Source organism: Natator depressus, chromosome 8, assembly GCF_965152275.1.
Source record: "Natator depressus isolate rNatDep1 chromosome 8, rNatDep2.hap1, whole genome shotgun sequence".
Lineage (NCBI taxonomy): Eukaryota > Metazoa > Chordata > Testudines > Cheloniidae > Natator > Natator depressus.
In genome coordinates, this window is record NC_134241.1 from 94,420,001 (window position 1) to 94,441,036 (window position 21,036).

A 21,036-nucleotide genomic window follows, 5' to 3' on the forward strand; every position below is an offset into this window, starting at 1 on the left:
TTGCACAAGATGGAGAGACCTTCTTAGCATAAATGCCTCAGGGTGGCACATGACCAGGATTCATCACTGAATTTGGTCCACTGGTTGGATCATTAGCTTCCCTGGCTTGGGCTGGGTACTGATGGGGAGTGTGATGGGAACGCTGATCCATGCCCTGCAGAGAGACCCTGAGAAAGCCAGATGGTGCTGGGACTCTCTCCTGGATGGCACATGCATGTAAACCTACTTTGTTTTTACAATCCTTTTGCTTTGTAGTGACTTGAGTGCAAATATGTCAGTAGAACAACAAGCAGAGAATGTGGGTATACTGTATATTTCTGTCTTTTTAGCAGGTTGAAATAAAGACCCCCCCCCAAACAAAGAAACTCTGCTTACAAATTCCAAGGATGCACTTCTTGAGTGTGTCTGGCTTGAAAACAGCTATTTGAAAGAATTACCAGAGGGATATCTAAGTGCTACTAGAAGAAACAAACTGAAGTAAAATTTTGGCCTTAATAATCATGCCACAATTTTCAGAAGTCATTAGTAATTCTGGGTGCCTCAACTTTTAGGTGCCCTAACTTTAAGGTGTTAAGTTAGGCACCCACAATCACTACTGAAGTTCTTAGCTTCAGTGTTTGTAGGACAGACAGACCTCAAGGTAACTAGAGTTAGGAGGTTCCACTAGATTTACACAGAATAATTTAGAACTGTTTTAGATGCAGTAGATCAATTCAACATGTTTTCAACACTACCCATAGCTACATCAATACTTTTCTATATAAACATTTCTAGATAGTGATAATTGCATGCTTAAACATGTTTCAATCCACAAAAGTCTCTTAACTGACAAGTGTAAAGTGCCATTGATTGGTTTGTAAAAAGAGAACATTAACTCTATAAACTCTACCACTGTAACTCAGAGTAAAATGTAGAGTTTAATCTTGAAACTCACCAAACTGCAATATTTTCCCCATTTCCATGTTACAATTTTGATTCCAAAGTAATTGTCTGCCGGAAATTAGCTGTTACTTAACTTTATATCTCACCCCTCCCATAAATTTATTCTCCTTTCTTTGTTAGGCTCTATCCACAGCATTTTGGGTACAGCTCACAGGGTGAGGTGTATGTACTACCTAGATAAGGATTTATACAATCAAATGACACTTTACAAACATAGATTAGTCAGACTCATACTTGCTACCATATTGATGACTTCAAACTCTGACGTCCACAATGCTTTCACACTAGCAAAAGGACCTGACTAACTAGAATCTCTCAACCCAAGTAAGTTTCAAGTTCTACACTACTGTTGTTATGTAGAGTGCTACTGAGCAGAAGAGAGGCAGTCGGGCTAAGTGATAATGAGTTTCTGCCACTGGGGATGCTGTACAGAGCAAGACTTAAGGGGAACCATTTCCCTCAATGTGTTATGCATGTCACAGGCATTAGTTAAGGATGACAAAATTTATTTGAAAAAATTATTATGTATAGAAAATATACATTAGAATGATCATCGCTCCACCTCTTGGGTCTAGCACTCCCCTCTCCCAACACAAGTAGCTATAATTTGCTGCTATGCTACTGCTGTTTAAAAAATATCTGTCTCCTTTCTCCATACACAAATTCATATTGATACTTCTAACAACTTTACCACCAGGAAAAAAGGGAAATCTTTCTGAATCAATAGGTATTCAACAAGTCCCAATCTTCCATGGTCAGGCACGTGTGTGTCTGCTTTGAAGTTCGTTCTTTCTCTTGTTCAGTTAAACCTTTCTCTTTATTTTTCTTTAACTGGTGGCTAGCTGCAGCCTCCTTTTTCAATAAAGGGAAATGGCAGTTTTGTACTTTATCCTTATAGAACTGCAAGTTTTGAGAAGCTTTTGCTTTAGTCTGCACCAATGTGCACTTGACTGGTTCTTCTATCCTGCGTCTCTTTCCATCTACAAAAAAACCCAAAACACAGAGTTAAGCCTGCTCTCTAATTCAGTATGTGCTTGGCACAAAAGCTAGTCATCATTTGTTAAGCCATGTTTTAATACACCTACAAATCCTTAATATTTAGAAATAAAATCAATTTTTCAATATTTGGTTGTATTTAATCAATACAACACATAAGTGTTTTATATTACTCATTATTTTTTGTTGGGAAATGTGCTAATCATATTACAAAGGGAGGATTTTGTGCTTAACTTAATCACTTTGTACAAGTCAGATGACCAAGCTGAAAATGACCTGAGTCACCAGATTCCACCTGCCTCAAGAACTAACCCAAAACCCACTGAGGCCAACAGACTCCCATTGGTTTCAACGCACTTGAGCTCAAGCTGTCAGTGAGTTGGATTTACCTAAGTCATATTCCATCAGATAAAAAAATATATATTCACTAAAAGCAAGGTCCATCACTTTTTAGATATTTTGTAACTTTAAAGATGTTGTATAAGTGAAAAACGCTCAGTTTCACAAGTGGCTGCAGGTGTACATTCAATATGCCACTATTTGGTTTTGTTTTTTTAAATAAGTTTAGTGTAAAAATAATGTACAAATTTAATGAACAAGTTATTCAGAACCTCACACAGTTACGTACAGAAGTGTTGAGCTGCTGTTCTGGACTTCAAGTTTTCCTTGGGCTTGACGGTTTTCATAGCTAACTGCTCCCACTGCAACACTGTCTGAAACATGATTTAAATTATTTTGAATGATTTTCTTAAAGGAAATCATCATCAGAAACAACTCTACACCTTACTCTTTAGCTTTTTTATGCCTTATTACCCGTCAGAGATGACTTATACAGCAACACTAGTTTTCAGTAAAAGCTTTTAGTATTAGCAACCTAAGTAAAATATTCCTTCCTCCAATTCTTACCAATACTATCTTATCAAACAGGAATTCTGATGTATATACGAAGCAAGATGAAGGACCGTGGAGAAACAGAAAAACACCTGCAGCTAACGTGTCCCCTTACAACACTTCCATTACAATAGGAGTCTCTATGGTTGTGATTCTCCTCTTACACGCTGGAGCTTCTGTATGGGCAGCTTTAAGCTGCATTATAGAACACTGAGCCACGTTTGGATGGTATGGCACACACACAAGTCGCACCAGTTTAACTAGACTGATTTAAAATCAATTTAATTAAACTAGTGCAACTTTCCTCCCACAGACATGGTATTAGACTTGGTCTACACTTAGAAGTCAGGTCAACATAGCTATCTCAGTCAGGGGTGTGAAAAAACTACACCCCAACAGATGTAGCTATGCCAGCCTAATCCCAGGGTAGACGCAGCTATTTCAATGAATGAATACTTCCATCAACATAGCTACCGTTGTTCAGGGAGGTAATGTTTCTATACCACCGCAAAACCCCTTCAGTTGCTGAAGGCTGTGTCTACGCTGTGTGGTTATGCTGGCATAGTTATCGGGATGTGGCTATGGCAATACGGTCTCTGTAGTATAGATATACCCCAGTCTGTTACAATGAAATCCCTGCAATTGCGATTTCCCTAACAGAAGGGTAAACAAAGTGTGTCATACCATCCAAATGTGGCTCAGAGTTCTATAATGCAGCTGAAAGCTGCCCATACAGAAGCTCCAGCATGCAATGCTTCATTTTGCTTCAAGTGACCTCACTGGGTGCACGCAGAGACTTCCCAGTCTGAGCACATTATTTGACAAAGTGAGAATACCTGCACTCTGCTTTATTCTCTGCAAATGTAGGTTTGATCCTGGCTGTCAGCAAACAGTCAATGCAACCTCTGGATACTTCCTCTGGCATGTAAGAATGCAGAACATGTTCATTCTCTAAGCTCTTTAACATCTGTTTTCTCAGAATTAAGTACTAAAAAGATATAGAACCTCACTGGGTGAAATGACTTGTGACTGAAAAGGACAAATACTTTGGTTTGGTGGAAATTAAAACAACAAACAAACAAACAAACAAAAAATGAACATACCTGCTCTGCCCATCCCTCTGTTTTGCAGTTACTATGATCAAATTCTTTCAGAGGCACTTTTGAATGAACTAAGCTTATTTGGGTCTGGAGCCTCTGAATGACTGCCTTAACATCCTAGTGGAAAAAGAATATAAAGCAGATTGTGTAGAAGAGCATTTGATCATGCTGTATATATGTAACAGACTTGGGTGGAAACTCTGTTTTACCTTGAGACCTGTTTCGGAAATATCCAAATAATTCAGCTTCTTGAAAGAAAAAAGGTACCCAATTCCCATATCAGTGATTTCAGGGTTACCTATAAAATCAAAAAAGATTAGATTAAGTTTCATGACTATAGAAGTGTGTCCTGCAAAACGGATTTTTTTAAAGTATTAAGATGTAGGCGTGGAAAAAAGACAATATAAATGTTATACTAGCAAGCAACCAATTATTCCCCTGGTAAATATTTTATAAGCTATTCTGGCACATTTCTATTAACATGCTCCATGTTTTGAAAGTTATTTGAAACTGTTTTTTTTTTTCCTCTTCAGAGCAAAATTAAGCTTTCATAGATCGCTTCAATTAGGTTAAGCATTATAAATGAATAAGCCATACTTGTGCATATGTAAATACACATTTATTGCACACGAAAACTAATGTTCTTTTAATGTAAGGTTTCAAAGTCAAGCACCAAAAGATAGGAAATGTCAGTGTTGAGGCTGCCTGTGCAACCTTAATCCAGTCCCCTGGGGTGTATGCATTATGATCCAGTGTTTAATTACATGGTTGCATATTTTTCATTCAGCGCATGGAATGGAGGCTGCTCACTTAATGAGCAACTATTCAATATTTTCTTTTCTCCTTGTTCAATGTGTAGCCCTATACTTTATTTACTGCATAATATTCAAACCTATTCTGAAGACAGAATTATTTTTCTCATGAGCTTTCCTATGGCACTCATCGCAATAGTATGAGTGCTTCACACATTTGTTAATGTTCACAACATCCCTGTGAGAAGAGGGGGAATTATTATCCCCATTTTACAAATGAAGTACTGAGGCACAGAGATTAAGGTCAAAAGTATCCATGCCTTTTGAGTGGCTAATTTGAAACAACTAGGACCTGATTTCTGAAACTATTTAGCATTATATAGCATTTATATAGTCAAAGCTCCCAGTGACTTCAGTTGTAGCTGTGAATGCTCAGCACTTGTGTAAGCCAGTCACAAGGGTCTCAGGTCAGGCACCCAGAGAATGAGGAACATGCAAGGAAGTAGTCACCTGTGAAAAGTCTGACTTTTAAATGACTTGCCCATTATCACACAGGGACAGAATCCAGTTCTCCAGCGCTGTATTCAACTACCTTAACTGAGAGACTGTCCTTTCTCTTTCTGTAGCCTCCTGCCTCATTCACTACACATCTTCCAACTTTTGCAAATGAAGCAGGAATCCAACAGACATCAGTCTCTTTCAAAATACAACTCTGACTCATCCCCAGAGCAGGTCCAGAGCATGCACTGAATGAGGCAGGGGTGCTGTGAGAAAAAAAAATAGTAAGTGCTCATGTAATTAAAGACTATCATACTGCATACTCACAAGGGGACCAAATTAGGGTTACACAGACAGGAAACATCAGAATTAAGGCTAACTTTTGAGTGCTTGACTTTGCAACCTGAAGTGTTTTTTAAAGTAGCATTTTGTGTGCAATTTTTTTAGGTTTCCGAAAATAGCAAAATGGAAAAAAAACTGAATCAGACAGCTTCCTCCTTCATACTGACTGGTCCAGTGGGGGGCAGCATTGAGACCACAGGGGAGACAGGCTCCCTGATCTCACTTCAGGTGCTTAGACCCAGCACGGCACAAAGCTGCAATTGCAGGGAAGGTTCTACTCAGCTCCAGGTTGAAGCATGCTCAGTGCAGATGCAATTTTAGGGAATTTAACTGCTAAATCTAAAAAAAGCGTTCAGTGAGCATGTGCAAACTGTAATTTTTCAAAGGCTTATAACTTGGCCAAATTTGGGCAGATTTTCACATGGTCAGCAAAAGGCCCATCTCTCACCAAAGGCCCCTATCTTCCAAATTTCAGGTCTCTGTCCAGAGCATGGAGGTGATAGAACTTTTCAAAGCAAAGGTAGCCAAAAAATTTTTTTAACATGGGCAAAACAACGTTTTTCCCTAGCCTTGTTCTTGGAAATGGCTGAATGATTCTGGCTGAAGTTGTCCAGAAGAAATCAGCCTAAATCAGACACTGAGCATAGAATATTTCACCCCAAATGGATAAAGTATGGTAAAGTTATGAGCAACTGAGAACACATGATAGGAAGTGACAGGCAACCTTCATAACAGGTGGTGCTATGAGCCCCATCTATAATCAGTACCCTTTGTTAATGTCAAGTCCTGAAAGTTTTCTTTTGATGTTGTATTTGAGACTAAGATGACGGTCACCTTAGTGCCTGGCTACGCTTGCAGTTGTAGAGCGCTTTGAGTTAAACCAGCCTTCGGAGAGCACAGTAGGAAAAGCGCTGCAGTCTGTCCACGCTGACAGCTTCAAGCGCACTGGCGTGGCCACATTTGCGCCACTTGCAGCAGCATTGGGAGCAGTGCATTATGGGCAGCTATCCCAGCATGCAAGTGGCTGCAATGTGCTTTTCAAATGGGGGGGGCTGGAGTTAGACAGGGAGCGTGTTGTGTGTATGTGGGGGGAGAGTGGGTTTTTGGGGGTCTGAGAGCATGCTGTCTTGTAAGTTCAGACAGCAGCAGACCCCCCCCGCCTCTCTCTCTCACACAGCATTCCACACTAATGGCTTGCTTTGTCTCAGAGCAGATAAGCAGCCGGCTGTCAGAAATGGAGCTTTCAAAGGGCATTTCCGCATTTCTACAGCCGATTCCAAACAATGACAAGAGTGGCCACTTGACTTTAGGGGAAGCAACACCTCATTCACACTGGCGCTGCGGCGCTCCAGCGAGGGCGCAACAAACGTTATTCCACTCGCCGAGGTGGAGTACCAGCAGCGCTGTAGCCGTGGAGTCAGAGTGCTCTAAGTGCCTTGCCAGTGTGGACAGGTAGTGAGCTAGTGCGCCTGGAGCTCCTTTATTGCGCTGTAACTTGCAAGTGTAGCCAAGCCATTAGTCTTGTTCTCCGTGTAAAAAGTTTACATGTCGAATAGTGACCACCCTAGCAGAAAGACTAGACAAAGGATGATACTGTTAGGTTCATGTCATATTTAGTAATAGTAAAATACAAAACTTAGATTATAAATTTAGTACTGAGTCACTCAGCTTGGATATTGACGAGTTTGAGTTCCATTTTGGAATGCATAAATGTTCATTTAAATGCTGTATTTATGCCAATCAAGGGCCTGATTCTGCTTTCACTGACTTCAGTTCAGCAGGATAAGGCTATAGGTGCAACATGTGGCTTCTGGCAAGTTGTCGATGAAGTCCTTGTTTGCACTCCTGATACAGGGGCTAATTTTGAACAATTGTCTGCTTTCAATATTCACTTGGAGGAACCCTAGATGAGAAATAACAATGTTTTTCTAAATTTAAATTATGAGGCACTTTGACACACTTACAAGACAAATCTAATACAGACAGATTTTCAAGTCCCCTTTTCATCACTCGAACTGGTGCTGTCATTTTGCGAAGGCCTGCATCTGACAAACAATTATCCTTCAGGAGGAGCCGAGTTACACTAGGATAAGGAATGTAAAGTTAGTTTGTAAAGGAATAATTTCAAAGTTTTTAGTAAAATTATTAGCATTTCATGTGAAAAGTCTACAATCTTCCCCTAACACCTTCTCAATCTACCACTCCTTTGCTGATATTAAAAGGACCAATAAAACAAGAGGCCTCTTTGGTATTTTCCCTGTTGCCTCTGAAGGCTCTGCTGAAGCAATTACCTAACAAACTATTGCCAAAGTTTCACTGACACAGGCAACACTGGAACACAATAGCTTGCTGACACCGGCAATAAGATTCTTTGTAACTAGAAGTTAAGGACAATTAGGCTTGTCAATTTCAAACCCATTCAAAATTGGAGAAAGAAAATCCTTCCTTGACATATAGGAAAGGACAAAATTGGTAGGAGATACAAGGAAGTATTGCAAACAAGAATAAATGACATCCCAAAAAATTTATAGATACACTTTCACAGCATCCTTTTAAAAACAACCTTGAATCAAATGCATGGAAGTCTTATGTAGTAACAACAGTTATTAATTCATAAACATAATTAACCTATCTAATAAAGTTCCACAATTTTCTACCTTTTAGATCTCTGGTAGCTTGAAAAGACTGTTATACAAACATTTTAGCAAACACATACTGGACAAAATATGTAAATTAGGAATATCTCAGGCTGACATACTGATTCAGTTAAAACGATTATTTTGATAAAGTTTTCTCCCAAAAAATCAATAAGCAAATTTAATAGGGAAAGTCTACAAGAGTTGAAAACTAAGTTTTGCAATATATATTATATTACTATATATTGAGTGTATAATATAAACAGAAAATGAAAAATATACAAAACAATTGGTCTTTATATTGGATAGTAGAGTACTTTTTTTTCAAACTTTCATAATTGTAGATCATGTCTAAAGACTCAATACGTGCTTGGTATCATACAATTTGTGTTATTAGTTCTGATGGTTGCTTTTTTCACCTGAAGAAGAGAATTTATAAACAACTAAAAACCCCAATAAAAGTGTTTGTTGCCTGTAAAACTTTCCTTTAAAGAGACAGTGTGATTGTGATTCTGTGAATTTCTTGGTGATGGAAAAGAAAATGCTGGTCAGTTATACATATAAATAAATTGATACCTAGACAGAGCTTCTTTGGTGATATGTTCTAGCAATTCATGGTTATCTCCAAGTTTACAACAGGAAAGATCCAAGCAGGTCAGCTCCCTGAAAGACTTAATTTCTTCAAGTTTTTCAGAAATAACCAGATATCTGTAAAGAGCAGAAAGCTATCAACATTTAGATGCACTAAAGGTACAGTCCTAGAAGGTGCCTACTCATATTGGCATAATGCCAGCTGTCATGTGAAAAATGCCCCAAATGAGCATGCTCTCTTCATTATCTACCCAGGCTGCAGCCCATGTGGAACACATGCTCAAGTACTTACTCAGTGTCTTAGACCAACATTGTGGCTCTGATCTGACTCAAAAAGTACTTTGCTCCATAACTAGTGACTTCAAATTGCAAAGACAGCTATTACAACTAGATCTCAAGCTATATCAGTCCAATTCCGGCAGCACTGCTTGCCAAATGGTAAAACTGATGTTTCATGGCCAAAAACAAAAGCCTTGACTAGAGAAATAAAGAAGACACAAAGATCCTTCAACAGAAGTCATCTTTCACTCATGAAAAGGGCAGTTCATGAGTAGACTGGCAAAAAATGTGATCATTCTGAGGATGAAGTGACACCTGGATCACCTGATGTTTTTTATTAAACCTTTCCTATATTGCTCATGCCACCTTTGGCATCCAAGCCTATATGCTTTGATTTATACTGATTCATACTTAAAGGACTGAAAAGACCATAAACTGTGTGAATGTACAAAAAAAACCCCAACAAATTGTTAGAGCATAGGAAGGTACTTCACCAGGGACAAGGTTTTAGAGGGGTATTATCCTAGTTTAAGCCTTGTAGGGAAAAACTTTTCTTGTTGAGTTAGAACTTGTCCAGAGAAGAGTGGAGAGGGAGAACATCCCTGGTCAAGGTGCATTTAATATTGAGGGCATGCAACACCTCTAGATACAAATAGTAATAAAATGTAATACTAGTCTTCTGACTTCAAAACCTGTGATATAATTACAAGGCTATCCTTTTCTCCCCCGTGCCTTGGGGGTACTGATACCCTTAAAATGAAATGCGATAGTAGACATGGAATAGCTCCCTGGGACTGTGTGCTGGAAAGTTTTGCTGGCTACACAAGTCCAAATAAATGTTTAAATACTTATAGAGAAGGGTTTTTATTAGTTCAGACGCAATTTAGTTATTAACATAACACCCCTGTGAGGTACGTTAAGTTAGACAAGCTTGTCTCTCTCACCAACAGAAGGTCCAATAAAAGATATTACCTCACCTATCTTGTCTCTCTAATACCCTGGGACTGACATGGCTAAAACTATCCTGCACCATACAAATGCTAAATGTTAGCATGTTAAAAATTAAGCTGCAAGTTTTATCCTTCAATTCAGATTGCAGAATGTGTTTGTGTGGATTTGGAGGATTAACTGGCAGTATTATGGGTTCTGCATTACACATAAGAATTAAATCAAGCGCTATTTACCAACAATACTTTATGGAGTGAACACATATAATTTAATAATCCAAATCAAGAAAATGTTTATATTTAAGTAAAAAAATGAAACACTTAAGCAACAACACTGGCGGAGACTCACATTTACATAACTGAATGCACTTACCTATTCTGTAAACATAATGAACAAAGCACCAGACTTCCATAAGCCTCAGTAAATTTTTGTAGTGCTCTGAGTCCTGTAACTGGTTCTGTGAACTTTTGCCTTGCTTCTGCAGCAGAAAAAAGCTTTTCAGCAATCTGCTCTGGAAAGCCAATCAACGAATCAATATGATCAACATTGTCAGAAATGTAACCCAACACTAGACCGAAGAGAGACTTGGCTGAGTACCGGAGATTGCCCTCCTTAGTATAAGTAAAGATGAAATGATCTGTTCTCTCTCTCCTTGCGCTGTCATCTTCTCTGTTCATACAAAGTTCCACAGAGAATCCTTTGGAAAATAGTCTAAAAGGCCTTGGTTTTGGAGTGGCATTTTTTACAGTTCCAGAACCCTGATTTACCATATACAGGTGCCCATTTTCACGCACATATATTGGGCCTGTATCCAAAAGGCTTTCTGACTTGAGGCAGTAAGACATTCCTCTTGACAGTTTCTGCAAAAACAAAATGAGAGATGGATAAATAATTGAAACAAATGATATATATTTCCAAAATAGTCAATTCCAAGTTAATTTCCTTTGGTGCCCTAGGCAGCACATTATAGTGTACCCATACCGTACAGTGAAAGCTGCGTATGATACATATACACCTCAGCTGCCAGCAAAACAAATATGGGGACTAGAACTCAGGACTTTTGCTTCAGAACGACAGGTCTTTTCCACACACAAGTACTCCTTGATCAACAGTACAAACATGTTTCAGAGTAGCAGCTGTGTCCATCTGCATTCACAAAAAGGAGTACTTGTGGCACCTTCGAGACTAACCAATTTATTTGAGCATAAGCTTTTGTGAGCTACAGCTCACTTCATTTGCGCTTATGCTCAAATAAATTGGTTAGTCTCGAAGGTGCCACAAGTCCTCCCTTTCTTTTTTGTGAGTACTAACATGGTGTTGATCTGATTGCATTTAGCAGAGCACACTGCTTGCTATGCCTTACACACACCACTCAAAAAGAAAAGGAGGACTTGTGGCACCTGAGAGACTAACCAATTTATTTGAGCATGAGCTTTTGTGAGCGACAGCTCATTACATTACAACTATTGCACACAAATAGTCCTGTACGTTGCACATGGGGCCTGCTCCATAAAATGATGACTGATTAGGACTGAGGCAAAGTGTGAGCGCGCCACAGAAGTTTGCCTCGTGCCCCATCTCCTTGCTCAACGCTGCCGGCCTGGCTGCGGGGTTTTCAGGGGCACTGCCATTACACCAGCTGGGCCTGCAAAAGGGGACACTTTGTCTGCAGGCACCACCGCCTGGCAGCGGCATGCCCAGGGGTCAGCGTCTGCCCCTTTCGGCGGCGCGGAGCAGCAGCAGCACCTGGCTTTGTTGTCTGACGCCGGGATGGGCTCGGCGCAGCCACCTGGCGGCCGCGGGCGGTCAGCGGCTGTTTTCTGGGATGCAACAGGCGCTGCCCGGCCCCAGGGGGGCTCCTGCTCGGAACCTTTCCCCAGCGCGGCGTCTGCTGCCCCTCTGCACGGGGCCGTGCCGCAGGGCGCAGAGCCCGGCCCGCGCAGCCCTGCCCCGGCGCTGGCCGCGCGCGGCTGGGCCCCCTCAGCCGCCCGGTGCCCACAGCGGGCGGGGCGACGTTCGGGCCGCTCCAAGGCCTGGCCCCTTCCCCTTGCCGGGGTAGGTTCGTGCCCCGCCCGCTCCTGGCGGGGCAGCGCCCCCTTCCCTGGGCCCGCCCCGCGGGGTCCGTCGCTCCGAGCCCGGGGCTCTCGCGGGCGCTGGGAAAGTTTCCCCGAGCCCCCCCAGCCCGAACCCCCGGCCTACCTGCCCCCGCTCGGCGCGGCCGCTCGCAGGGCCGGGGCTCGACACAGGCCAGTCCCGCCCCGGGAGCGCCCCGGGGCCACAAAGGGGAGAGCGGGGGCGCGCCGGGGGAGCTGAGCGAGGGGAGCGCGCGCGCTGGCAGAGAGAGCCCGCGGGAGCCCCAGGCGGGAGCGCGCGGCGTCTCCGCCCGAGACAAGAGGCGAGTCCCTGGGCCAGGGGCGGGGACCCAGGGGAGATAGGGGCTGGGGTGACAGGGTAATAGAGGGGCGTGGGGAGGGGCTGTGGGAGAGAGCCCGGAGTATGGGGGTGTGGGAGGGGCCCCGGGCATGGGGAAGGGGCTCTGGGATTTGGAGGGGATGTGGAAAAAGAAAAGGAGGACTTGTGGCACCTGAGAGACTAACCAGTTTATTTGAGCATAAGCTTTCGTGAGCTACAGCTCACTTCATCGGATGCATTGGGGCATTGGGAGGGGGCTTAGATTTGGAGGGGACATGGGGAGGCGCTGAGGGGATGTGGGGCATTGGGAGGGGCTCTGGGATTTGATGGGGACATGGGGAGGCGCTGAGGGGATGTGGGGCATTGGGAGGGGCTCTGGGATTTGATGGGGACATGGGGAGGCGCTGAGGGGATGTGGGGTATTGGGAGGGGCTCTGGGATTTGATGGGGACATGGGGAGGCGCTGAGAGGATGTGGGGCATTGGGAGGGGCTCTGGGATTTGATGGGGACATGGGGAGACGCTATGGGGATGTGGGGCATTGGGAGGGGTCTTTCGGATTTGAAGGGGACATGGGGAGGCGCTGAGAGGATGTGGGGTATTGGGAGGGGCTCTGGGATTTGGAAGGGACGTGGAGAGGGGATGTGGGGTATTGGGGGGGGCTCTGGGATTGGGAGGGGACATGAGGAGGCGCTGAGGGGATATGGGGTATTGGGAGGGGGCTTGGATTTGGAGGGGACATGGGGAGGCGCTGAGGGGATGTGGGGCATTAGGAGGGGTCTCTCGGATTTGAAGGGGACATGGGGAGACGCTATGGGGATGTGGGGCATTGGGAGGGGTCTTTCGGATTTGAAGGGGACATGGGGAGGCGCTGAGAGGATGTGGGGTATTGGGAGGGCACTCTGGGATTTGGAGGGGACATGGGGAGGTGCTGAGGGGATGTGGGGCATTGGTAGGGGTCTCTCAGATTTGATGGGGACATGGGGAGGCGCTGAGGGGATGTGGGGTATTGGGAGGGGTCTTTCGGATTTGAAGGGGACATGGGGAGGCACTGAGGGGATGTGGGGCATTGGGAGGCGGCTCTGGCATTTGGAGGGGACATGGGGAGGCGCTGAGGGATGCCAGGAGATGATGGAGGTTAGTATAATTGCCCTGTCCCTCATATTTTCCAAAGCTTGGACTAGTGTAAATTTAAATTAAGTGATGGACATCCCGTCCCATGGGAAATTATTCCAGAGTCAACCTCACCCCTTTAGGAAACCTTTTTTGTGATTCAGCCTAAATTATCATGTGCTCAGTTTCATCCCACTATTCTTAGATTCCTCCACTGACATCCCTAAATGATTCTTCTCTCTCTTCGTTTGTTACCCTTTCCCAACACTTGCAGGCGGTTATCCACCCTAGTCATTGTTCTATTAAATGTTCTTGAATAAGGCCTTCCAGTCTCCTAATTATTGTTGCCATTCCCTGAATTCCTTGCAAACTGTTTATAACTTTTTGGTGTTCAGCTCCCTACAACTGAATCCGTTATTTCTGTTGTCTCAGCAATGCCATATGGAGAGAATCTATCAGTTCCCTGTTCTGTGACATAATGCCTCTGTGTATTCAGCTCAAAATGACATTGACTTGTTTTAGATGTCTTATCACCCTGCCAGCTCACATATAATTCATTGTTCACTCTCATGATAAAGACCCAGGACCTCTACCCACATAGATCTCATTGCAGGATTAGGGTCCAAAATACCTACAATCGGGAAAGAAATAGGGAAACTGAAGAGATACCGAGGAAATAGGGGGAATACCAGAAGGGAAAAGGCATACTTTAACTTATAAAGATATTTATTGCAAGGCTTAACTATTTTTTGTAAAGTTCTCTGGGATTTCTATAGAAAAGCACAAAGTACCATACTTACATAGTATCATTTATTAGGAGTTTGGTTACTTTGGCAGCACTACAGCAAACACTCATGATTTTAAAAAGTATTTTTACTTAAATCCTTGTCACTATATTTCTTAATTAGAACGTAGGAGTTTTTGACTATGTAAAATGCATTTTCAGTCTTTTAATAAAGAATACAATTAGAAATGCAAGCAGCTACTCTTACTTTAGAACTGGAACTATTTGTGGGCAGCAGTGTGGTGTGAGGGGACTGTTTTGACTGTAACTCAAGAAATATCGGTGGTTGAATCATAGAGATCTTAAAAGAGACAGACTAGACTGTTGCTCATAAGAGTGTAACATGGTTTCTCTGAATTCCTGTTAGGGACTGAATTTGGCTGCTAGGCAACAAGAGGACAGACACTCCCATTCAATGATATTCTAAGAATGTTCTTTTGGTTTTTTTTAATCTCATGCAGGCTAACAAGAAAGGATGAAATCAACAGACGTGTGCCTTAGCTCTGCAGGGGCTGAAGTTGTTCTAGCCACATCAAGTGATGAAAAATACCCCCCTGAAAACATCATTGATGGGTATGATTTGATTTTTGGTTCTTTATGTAAGTCAAGGTTGTTGGAGAAATAAAGTGCTTTGGTATCATTAACATTCATTTGTTCTTTCACTGGATTTTATGCTATTATGTTTTTATATTACATTACATTAAAAGAACATTAAGGTGGCAAAGTGAAGCACTCAAAAGTGAGGAATTACCAAAATTAAGGTTGCCAGTGCAACTTTACTTTGGTCCCTGTATGTATATGCATTATATGATACCGTATTTAATTACGTGACCACGAGCTATTTTTCCACAGGACACGTGCCTTAATCAGTGCACAGGATGGACAGTACTCACTTAATGCACAGCTATTCAATATTTGTTTTTATCCCTGTGGTTCAGTTTGTCGCCCGATGCCTAATTTACTGCATGTTATTCAAAGCCTCCTCTGAAGACGGAATTATTATGCAGCCCCATGCTCTGGGTGACCCTAAGCCTTAGGCTGCCAGATCCTGAGACTGGGCAACAGGGGATAGATCACTTGTTAATTGCCCTGTTCTGTTCATTGGCTGCTGTTGGAAGATAGGCTACTGGGCTAGATGGACCATTGGTCTGACCCGTTATGGCCATTCTTATGTTCTTATTAATTTCCTTATGGATTTTTCTGTGGTGTTCATCACTATAGTATCTGAATGCTTCACAAATAGTCCTTAATTTTCACAACATCCCTGTGAGATGAGGGGGCATTATTATCATCCCCGTTTTACAGCTAGGGAATTCAGGCACACAGACAGTAAGGTAAAAAATGCCCAATAATTGTGGGTGCCTAATAGGAGACACATGTGGCTTGATTTTTCAAAGTACTTAATATTTTATTGCACTTTATGTGTTCAGAGCACATCTTCCACTGATTTCAGTTGCAGCTGTGAGTGCTCAGTCCCAGGATCTAAAGATGGCACCTAGAAAATGAGGAATCACAGTTGCCATCTGTGAAAAGTTTGGTTTAAGTGACTTGACGAGCATCACCTAGGAAATCTATGACAGAGGTGGGGATAGAATCCGTTTCTCCAGGGCAGCATTCATCTGCCTTAAATATGACCATCCTTTCTATTCCTACAGTCTTCCACTGCATTCACTAAACACCTTCAACGTCTGCAACAAATGAAGCAGGGATCCTACAGACAACAGCGTCCTTCACTGCTCAATCCTGATTCATTCCCAAAGCACCATCCATCTTGTGCACTGAATGAAGCAGGGGTTCTGCAGAAAAATAGTATGTAGTCATGTAACTAAGACTGTATCATAATGGGTGGGTCAGTCGTGGTGTAATGTGCAGGTATGAATTGTCTAACTGCCAGAATTTGTTGTTGTTATTGAGGGAATGGGAAATGCAGCAGAAAGGAGAAGGGAGGGAATGACAATGAAGCTAATCTAAATAGGATCTTTCGAGGTGAGAGTCACTCAAACCCAAATTTTAGACAGGCTGTTGAACTGAGTGGCCAATGAGAAGTCAGATTCAAGAATCTGGGAATATTCTGTGATGAACAGACTTGCAAGTAGTAAAGGAAATAGAGGCTGTTTGTAAGAGAAAGAGAAGATATGGTAAACATTGATATTGTAATGAATCTTCAGATGTATATTGTTCCTTTTCAAAGGAGCCTAAATAGAAATTACTTTGCAGATCTCATTCTTTCACAAATATATCGTACTTAATGTAACAAATAAAAAGTTGTGTTGCTTTTTTTTAACAACAGAAGTTCAGAAACATTTTGGACAACAACAGGAATGTTCCCCCAGGAATTCATTATTAGTTTTCATAAATGTGTAAAAATCAGCAAACTCACAATTCAGTGTTACTTAGGTAAGAACGCAATGTATTTTCATGTTTTAATTTTCATAGTAGTATCACATTCTGCAGCTAATAGTTTAAAAAATAATCCACAAGAATGTAGCTAAGACAGGAAACCAGTGATCCTTTGAGTCCAGTATGTTGCATGGCCCAATTGGGGAAGCAGGATATGCTGGAGAAAGATGAACATCTTTCTTAATAGTGCATTATATCATTATGATATATTGAGGAAGAGAATTATTTTTCCCGATTTCAGCTAGTGATTGATTTATGCCTTGAAGCATGAGGATAAATTGACCTGATAATTTTAACCTAGCTAATGTAACTTTATTGTACTATTTATCTTATAAATGATGATAATTAATAATTTGCTTCAAACACTTCAGTAAATTAATTGTTTCATCAAAAAGTATATTCTCTTTATCTGTTTTGAATGTGTTGCTTTTTAATTTCATAGTATGAACTTCTATCTCCTTTGTTTACATTTTGTCAAATTTCTGTAATCATGTGAGAAAAGATATTATAAAAAAGAAAAAGAAGTATTGTGAACCCAGGAACTAGGAACTCAAGCTTTAGCTGATTTTGGGCAAATCACTTAAACTTTCTTCTTCAGTTTCCCCACCTGTAAAATGAGGATGATGATAAGATTACCTACATACCCAACAGGATACTGTTAATGAACTAACGTTGGTAAAACTCTTTGAAGATGAAAAGTCATACATGATGTTAAGTACTTTTCTTATTAGTAAAACAGTAATATGAAACTAGGTAGACTTCAGTGCTCAGTCTATGCTGATTTCTTTTTAAATATATTTTAGTGCGGAGTTTGAGGATTGAGAAAAGCTTATCTAAAGATCCAGTAGATTTTGAAGTGTGTACTGAAAAAGGTAAGTAATCAAATGTGGAGCAGCTCTGATTGGGTGGAAATTATGTTGGCCTTTATGTATTTGCTCATTGTCTTAATATTTCTACACCTTTAGAAGAATAAAGTTTATTTACTTTATTTATAACATTTGTTTGGTATACTGGAAAGGATTGTGATTGGCTGTTTTTATTACTATGGACATAATCCATAAAAAAAATGAATATTCCATTAATGTTACCAGCGTGATATACTGGAAATCCACGTTAAAATTATATGTGAAAAAACATGTGACTTGAAACAGTATAGCAATAGAACTGCCTTGTTGAGAGAGTTAAAATATTTTCCAGAGCACAACAATCTATATCAGGATAATGTTAAATTGGGTACTGCTGTGTGCTCAGTAGGTATTTGGGGATAGGGGCAGAGGTTAATCTTTGTTTGCGAACTTTCACTCTTTTGTTAGTTTCTCTCAACCCTGAGTTTTGTAAATTTAGGTTTATATTTGAATGTTCATTATTTAAACTATCAGGAAACCCTGTTTTGTTTTTTTAAAAAAAAAAAGCATAAACTGTTATGCTATGGGCCTAATCCATACAAGTACTTTCCTTATGTGAGTGGTCCCATTGATTTCAATAGGGCCCTACCAAATTCATGGCCATGAAAAACATGTCACGGACTATGAAATATGGTCTCCCACTGTGAAATATGGTCTTTTGTGTGCTTTTACCCTGTATTATACAGATTTCATAGGGGAGACCAGCATTTATCAAATTGAGGGTCTTGACCCAAAAGAGTGTTGCAGGGGGGTTGCAAGGTTATTTTAGGCGGGTCACGATATTGCCACCCTTACTTCTGCGCTGCCTTCAGAGCTGGGTAGCTGGAAAGCAGTGTCTGTTGGCCAGATGCCCAGCTCTGAAGGCAGCACCCCGCCAGCAGCAGCGCAGAAGTAAGGGTGGCAATACCGTACCATGCCACCCTTATCTCTGCCTGCAGAGCGGGGCAGCCAGAGAGTGGTGGCTGTTGACTGAGGGCTCAGATCTGCAAGGAGCAGTGAAGTAAGGGTGGCAATACTATACCATGCCATCCTTACTTCTGCGCTGCTGCTGGCGGCAGCTCCGCCTTTGGAGCTGGGCTCCTGGCCAGCAGCTGCCTCTCTCCAGCTGCCTAGCTCTGTAGGCAGCACCACAGCCACCAGCAGCGCAGAAGTAAGGGTAGCAGTATCGCAACCCCCTTTACAATAACCTTGCAACCCCACCCCCAAAAACTCCTTTTCGGGTCAGGACATCTACAATTACAACACCATGAAATTTCAAATTTAAATAGCTGAAATCATGAAATTTATCATTTTTGAAATCCTATGACCATAAAATTGACCAAAATGGACTGAATTTGGTAGGGCCCTATATATAAATGTTTGCAGGATTGGGCTCTGTGTTGGCTCCTTTGACATCAAGTGAGAATGGTGGCATGATGAAAACTAGAATAGCAGAAAGTTTAAAATGTTAGCTATATTTTATATCACAGAAATTGAGTCATATAGTTTTTGACATTTAATAAACCGTTGTCTAGAAAGACAAAGGCTTTGATCCTGCCAATGCTTATGAGCCCTAAAGTTAAGCATGTGCATAAGTGTTTGCTGGATTGAAGCCTTAGCCAGTCCACAAATAATACTAAAACACTGAAAGTATGATGATGATGAGCTCTTTAAACTGTGTAACCATATGCCACGTGTAAGAAAAATGGAAAAAATTAAATCCTGTGATAAGATTAAGTGTTCATTCCTGTGTCTTTGAATTATATTTAGTGTACTGAGGATGTTACAAAGAACTGTGCCTAACAATATGGGGTCTTGATCTCAGTTTGGCCCTTTATGTCCTATTCAAACAGGCATAACTTAATTCTAATCTCAGCTATGTCACTGATTCACTCTGTCACCTGAGGTGGGCTATTTAACCTCGCTCTCTGATTGCCCAGCTATAAAATAGGGCTATTTTATTATTTATGTATTTATTATTCATATTACCTATATTCCATAAATGACAATTGTGAGGATTAATTGTTTGTACAGTACTTTGAAGATATAAATTACTATATATGTGCTAAAAGTACTACTTGTACATTTTATCTAATACTCAAAAATTAAAAGCATATTTGAGTAGCATAATGCAACACAGTTTTTTATGTCCCATTGGAACATTTAAAAAACCAGTTTAATTGTTCGTATATTTAAATTGGAACATTACTAAAATGGTTTGTATTCTTTAATCAGCTTGTTAATAATTTTTGCATACAATGTAAACTCACAATCCTTAACTTCCAGGAACTTTCAAGTCCAGTAGAAACTTATCACAGCATTGTGTATATATATTAACTCATTGTTTGATATAAAATTTATTTTCTAGATTTACAATACACAGAAGGGGCGCTTCAAATGGAAGAATTTTATGTGAGTACATTCAACATGCAGCATTAGTGCCACATGTAATAGGGGTGGATAGACTAGTTAAAAATGCCTTCAATTCGTGCAACTCAATACATGTTATTTTAGAGATTTGGATACATCCCTAGGTCTTGGATATGTGCTTCTACATTATGGTATAAAAATCCATATAGCTAGAGCTCCTAACTTTGCTAAATATCTATCTGAAGAAGTGTGGTAATCTCTCTTGGTCCAGCTGTTGTCTTCAAAGTTTCATGAGTTCCAGGTATTCAAAGGAAAGAGAAGGGCTATTTTGGATTCCTCTAACCCAAGAAAGCTCTGGAAACTGACATGCAGAAATGTCCTGATCCTTCTGTTATATTTTAAATGTTAAATTTCTTTGCAGAAGCTTGTTGAACATTTATATTATTACAATGAAAATAATAAGCTCCTTTTCTCTTCTACAGCTTCCTGAATTCCAAGCTACCTACTTGCGATTCATCATCAAATCTGCCTTTGATCATTTTGTTTCAGTGCACACAGTGATGGCAGAAGGAGTAGCAGAAAATATTTAATATCAAATTTACACAATTGCCTCAAATATTTTGTAATGATATTTGTAGCATAAAGGATATATTTATTATTCAAACATTATATTAAAATGGATTTTTAAAGTATGGCTCCAGTATGTTCCCCCCTCCCCAGCAATTTAATGTGTAATGCAGTACAACCATTAACTCTGATAATACCTTTGTAGTTTTCCAATGTAGAGTACAAATGAAGAATTGCTTTTTGCTTAACCACTAACATACGAGTATAATTGATTCCACTTCTGAATTGCAATATGTTGATATTAAAAGGCTGTTTAATATACATTGTTTTAAAATGCCATTGAATATTTGTTTCTCTGTAAAATATTTCCCTCACAGAAAAAATAAAAGTGTGAAATATTCAAACTTGAGGTCATTCCCCCAACCCTAAAAGAAGTCCTTCCAAAATTCATTAACATCAGCTGAGGACCCTAGGTAAGAAAAGAGGATGATTATAACTTCTACTGAAATATTTAAATACCAAGCTGAAGCCA

At 40.8% G+C, this 21,036-nt stretch overlaps 2 protein-coding genes across 2 annotated transcripts; one reads left to right on the plus strand and one right to left on the minus strand.

The window, feature by feature from the left end:
• Nucleotides 1-994: 994 nt before the first annotated feature.
• Nucleotides 995-12,277, minus strand: LRRC42 (leucine rich repeat containing 42). Its single transcript, XM_074961697.1, has 8 exons — nucleotides 12,175-12,277; nucleotides 10,348-10,835; nucleotides 8,734-8,865; nucleotides 7,486-7,604; nucleotides 4,139-4,227; nucleotides 3,933-4,046; nucleotides 2,567-2,651; nucleotides 995-1,922 (listed from the first exon to the last, which is right to left on the minus strand). Exons 2-8 carry the CDS (start codon nucleotides 10,818-10,820, stop codon nucleotides 1,663-1,665), a joined length of 1,272 nt encoding a protein of 423 aa, XP_074817798.1. The 5' UTR covers nucleotides 10,821-10,835; nucleotides 12,175-12,277; the 3' UTR covers nucleotides 995-1,662.
• Nucleotides 12,230-20,907, plus strand: IFT25 (intraflagellar transport 25). The gene is made up of 6 exons (XM_074961704.1): nucleotides 12,230-12,370; nucleotides 14,745-14,856; nucleotides 16,574-16,680; nucleotides 17,487-17,555; nucleotides 19,936-19,979; nucleotides 20,420-20,907. The coding sequence occupies exons 2-6, from the start codon at nucleotides 14,759-14,761 to the stop codon at nucleotides 20,525-20,527; spliced, it is 426 nt and encodes a 141-aa protein (XP_074817805.1). The 5' UTR covers nucleotides 12,230-12,370; nucleotides 14,745-14,758; the 3' UTR covers nucleotides 20,528-20,907.
• Nucleotides 20,908-21,036: the final 129 nt, after the last annotated feature.